The 5,280-nt window shown below is 33.2% G+C and overlaps 1 protein-coding gene across 1 annotated transcript; it reads right to left on the bottom strand.

The window, feature by feature from the left end:
• Positions 1–774: 774 nt before the first annotated feature.
• Positions 775–1,362, bottom strand: LOC123526631 (myoglobin-like). Its single transcript, XM_045305877.2, has 2 exons — positions 1,190–1,362; positions 775–1,006 (listed from the first exon to the last, which is right to left on the bottom strand). Exons 1-2 carry the CDS (start codon positions 1,360–1,362, stop codon positions 775–777), a joined length of 405 nt encoding a protein of 134 aa, XP_045161812.2.
• Between the last annotated feature and the right edge of the window lie 3,918 nt (positions 1,363–5,280).

The raw sequence follows: 5,280 nt of genomic DNA, 5'->3' as shown, positions 1-5,280 counted from the left end.
TTAATCTTAGTAAATACATAATCATGTTCATGTTAATAAACAAAATCCACAATGTTATCATTGAACTGTGGCAAACGATTGATTCTAAATATGAATAGTCATTTCAGGGAAACGTCCGACATTATTTCTAAAATGACGTACGTTTAAAAATAAAGCAAAAAAAAAGCCCCAAAGAATTTCAGTTTAAAAAGAAATATAAATACATTATTAATATAAATTACAATACAATGTAATAATGTGAAAAGTGGGGCGTATAGAATTTTATAATTCGGTAGTTTTTAAATCTCTAAACAGATTATAACTAAGCTGACAATAGTAATTCTGACCACAAAAAAAAAACAACGGCCAATAAAGGGAATAAATTGTCTTATAAATCAGATAGGCCATCAAAAGTTTCACTGCTTTTTATATAGTATTCTCTGCGAGATTGCACTGTTTCCCAAAGCTCGTTACATGCTGACAAATTAGTTATATATCCTTGTTCGGTTTTACCTCCCGTTAGAGTTTTGTATTTTCAGTTGTTAAATGGTGGTCATGTGGTGGCCCCCAATATTTCTTTGGAGCTTGAGCAGCCTTTCATGCCACTCTACCTAAACATAAATAGTATATAAAAGAACGTCTCGTTCCCTACCCACTCCCACTCCCGACTTTTATGAAACCCGCCCCACATATTTCTCGTTGAGATCGAGTCACCAACAAACACAATAATTAATGTTGCAATGACATGATTTTCAATGGTATTTAATACTTTAAATTATTATTCTTTGATATATTTCAAACCTCCAAATATTCGACAGGCACTTTGTAGAGCGTGTGGTGAACACCTATCTTTCGAAGTGTTGAGATCATACTAGATGGTTGATCAAGGCGTGATATACACTTATCAATAGTAGTCATCACTCTCAAAGCATGGTTTCGTAAAAGTCCTGTGTACTGTAACTCGTCGACATTTTTGTCTTTAAATGTGGCAAATGTTTCTTTCAGTTCTGGTCTACTCTCAAACATACTGGAAAATAACAACGTAACATACAACATTAAGGAAAATTATCCTCTTCCTTGCACCAAGTAAATCAGTTTAAATCACTTTAGAAAATCTTTTTTTAAATATTTATGCTTTATTTATTTGAAAGCTTAGTGATTATTATCTAAAACATCGTGTAGACAAAAAATGGCAAATGTGTAAACACACCCTATAAAAGTAAATACTCCAATATTAGCGACTTGTGATTTCAAGATATTCCAGTTATTCCTTATCGCAGCTTTCTGAGCGTCGCTCAGATCCTTTGGTCTGGCACTTTTGGTATCGGCAGCTCCAACTTTTGCAAACTTCCTTTGTCTCAATATTCCATGTATACATCCCATTGTAAGCGAAAGGTTTACTTTACACACTCGCATCTGAGTTTTTATCCAAACACTACTCTTGATCCTTTATATCAAGTAGCTTGTTCACTTTATAGTAACGCATGTGTCAATACCATTTGCTTATATACCAGTGTGATTCAAGTGAGAAAACGGAAGAAACATTGGAATTCATTACGATTTATATTGCTGTAAGCTAGATAGAAAATTGTCAGGTAGAGTGCTGATTGGAGTTAAGTTTCTAATCAATTAAGTTATCCGATCTTTACTTGTCGCTGGATAATTGGATAATCATAGAAGAAAGAGCAACGTTTTCTACGTTTTCAACGCCCAAATTTCCTGGGTAGAAATAAGACAGAAGTGTGTGGTTAATATATGTAAACTGTTCTTTCTGATTGTCTGTGCTCACAAATTATATTTTGAGATCTTTGGTGAATTTTAAAATAAAATATGAAAAAAGTATTACTTGTAGTTGTTGTTGTAGCATTTTGTTCGGAATTGTGTTTGTAAGACGTAAACTGATCAAGATGTTGACATCTAATACTGATAGATAAGATCAAGAACAGCACTAAACAAACCTAAAAGAAATTAACGGCATGTGATATATATACATGTATAATTATGTTCTCCTCTAATAGCATGCTAGTATGCTATATTTTTTCACTTATGGTGTTAATGCAAATCATGCATAGACAATATAACAGTCTTGCTGATCAACATATAGCCATTTATGATGCAAATAAACTCGAGAAACATTTTTTCATCATAAAGGACTGAAGTTAAACGATGACAACTGTATTCGGTTAGATGAAAGCAGATTAGCAATCGTGAAGGATTTCACCGAATTTGCTTTTTTGTTTGACGGAGGGCTTGCATAGGGAAACATTTTATTTTGCAAAATGATGAAATATAATATTCATGTTGATTGAACTTAGGACAATAGTCTGCTTATAATTTGCTCCAGGTTTTTGTTATTCATGATAACGGATCGTTCAAAGGTTATGTCTGTTTCTAAACTGTGATTTGTTAGACGCGAGTTGTGTGGTGGGCTTAATATCTGTTTGTAATATTCTATCTTTCGTATTGCGTTTAACAAAACAGTTTTTAAACGTATGTCGTTAGATAGATTTATGCGTACAGTGTGCAACATTTTGTAGTATCACTTTGTTTAGCTGTTTGTCTAGAAAAGTAATTATTTTGATAGATTAAATATGAAAGGGGACATATTAACATTATACTTTTTAACAGGGTTTTTCGAGAGACAAGTTGAAAAAAAAAACATTGATTTAAAACCAGACCAAACAGAATATTTCAACATTATGGTTTGTACAATGTATGAATAAAAGATAATTATAATCAATAGCTTATGAATATATCAGCATCAAAAGGTTATAAAAAACTTGTAAGTCAGAATTTAGATAACAGATTTATATAATGTTTGTCTGTTTCTTTTTTATTTTGCTAGTTTTAAACACGTACAATATAATGCAAAATGCCGTGCAAATTAAATTATTTGCATCTTTAACTGTACAAGTTATCTTGCAAATTCAAAATAAAAACAAACGAAATGTATAATTTATCCCATACGATTAACTATCATGGGAAAAATAACTACTATCATCTTGTATCTCAATACGATAGGATAGTTTATTACGCTATCATGCATGTACGCTTTTTGAACATTTATTGAGTATAATTTATATGGAAAAACGGTCACTGGATATATTTCGACAGACATGAAAGCAGTGTATATGTAACTATGCTTGGAAGCAAAAGGTCTGTGTCTTTTTATGACTCCAATACACAGTTTTGAGTAACATCTGAGCTTGTAAAATGCCAGCTTGATACAAATTTCTACATTTATATAGATCGTAAGAAAAGTTTTACGTCACAAAGAATTTAAGCTGTAACTTGAATGTGTTATTTTGTCTTTCAAAACTCATGAAAAAAAGCAGTTGTTGAAAGTGATTGCACCAGTTATATTGTTCATGATATATAATAATAAATATAAAACAATTCTAACATGGCTCGATTTGATTGCCAGTTAAACAAAGGAAGAAGTCAAGCTCTGTATATTCTGCGATAAACAACGGTTGACGCGCGGACCGGTAAGAGAGCATTATGACTTCAATTATGACGTCAAATTGCCGCATGACGTCCAATTAATTACTACTCGAATGAATCAGACCCAGCATAATTTGTACAACAATATTTCAATGACCATGTAAGAATGAACAATCAAGGCTTTCTTGTGGTTTGTCGTCTAATTTACCACGGTTCATCGTTCAGATGCTTAGATATTAACTATATTTAATTCCTGTGTATCTTAACTCTGAAGACGACAAACCACTCGAAGGCCTTGATTATTTCTTAAGCAAGTTCTTTATTTCTCTTCCGGTTTTGCCTAAAATGTAAACAAGTTTTGCCATTACACACCCGTACGGGACTCTTGTATCCACCATTTTGGCATCTTAAAAAAATCTACTGAAATATTTCAGCGTAATTCACTTAAAGCGAAAATCATTTGTATGCTTGTGCACGGATATTTCCTGCATTTTTTTTTATCTAAATACAATTATTTGAGATCAAATGTTTCATTAACTTAAAGTCGTCAGTATGTTGTAAAAATAATAACAAATGTCTAATGAGACTTTCCACTTTCGAAATTACATGCGACTCGTCAAGATTCATGTTGATCGTATGTATAGTAGTCGCAACTTGACCGCGATGGTTGACCTTAGGCTGACTATTCATATCGATTATTTCATTAAATCAAGGGTGCTTAGGGTAGCCGTGTATATTTATATTGAATTAGTTTGTATACAGTACAGTATCAAAGTATATATACTTACATTTGATCAGTTAAATATTTCCATTACACTAATTTATATTTACACAAATTTATATTTCCTTTTTCTCGTGCAGCTCGTGTTTTACGTACACTCCTTTTCAATAATAGGTTGTGCCTCATTCTGTATTGTAATGCATAGGTCAACCATCGGGGCCAAGTTGCGTCTACTATATATAGCTAATGTTATAGATTTCGGGGTTCTTGAGTCGTCAATTTTATATCTAGCCCGCCCGCTTAGCTCAATAGGTAAGAGCGTTGGTCTACGGATCTCGGGGTCGCGAGTTCGATCCTCGGGCGGGGCGTATGTTCTCCGTGACTATTAGATAAACGACATTATGTCTGATATCATAAGTCCTCCACCTCTGATTCGTGTGGGGAAGTTGGCAGTTACTTGCGGAGAACAGGTTTGTACTGGTACAGAATCCAGGAACACTGGTTAGGTTAACTGCCCGCCGTTACATGACTGAAATACTGTTGAAAAACGGCGTTAAACCCAAATCAAACAAAACAAACAATTTTATATCTCGATCGTAAAAATATATAAAAGGGACTAAAGGCCGATCTTCTACGTCCACGTCATTCACGCATAATTGGGAACATTTAACTACACCGCTGTATATGCCATAATGCAATAAGGTGACAAAGACCAGTAAACAAGACAACAGTATATTTGCCTCTATCGATTCTCTGAAAAAAAAGATAACATGTTTTGATAGACTGGCAATTCGAATCAATTATAGATCAAAATGTAGTGTCCTCAGACTAACAGTTATCTTAGTTTCATTGAACAGACGGATGAATGGGTTGATTAAAACTTAATGCAATTTGTTGCTAGACACTTGCAATCACATAACCTTTGTTTAATGTTTTTTTTTTGCACTGGCATCAACACATTTTCGCAAACTTTTCAATACATTTATTAAAGACATTGACATTGGATGAATATCACATATTAACCAGTTTCCACGCAGATGAGCAAAAAATTATAATTAATATATGTTTACCACTCGTTTAAAGGTCCATTACTAAGGAAAAGTGAGTTGGCAATTTTTATCATAGCTAGTGCGTAG

The sequence above is a fragment of the Mercenaria mercenaria genome, chromosome 14 (assembly GCF_021730395.1).
Source record: "Mercenaria mercenaria strain notata chromosome 14, MADL_Memer_1, whole genome shotgun sequence".
NCBI classification, from domain to species: domain Eukaryota; kingdom Metazoa; phylum Mollusca; class Bivalvia; order Venerida; family Veneridae; genus Mercenaria; species Mercenaria mercenaria.
Note: the sequence above shows the minus strand (reverse complement) of the source record. Positions and strands in the feature narration are given on the sequence as shown.

Excerpts from the sequence above, each read along its gene's own strand:
- LOC123526631 (XM_045305877.2), bottom strand. The coding sequence starts at position 1,362 with ATGGGATGTATACATGGAATATTGAGACAAAGGAAGTTTGCAAAAGTT. Across the intron at positions 1,007-1,189 it reads GGAGTATTTACTTTTATAGG|TATGTTTGAGAGTAGACCAG; the intron begins GTGTGTTTACAC and ends GTTATTTTCCAG.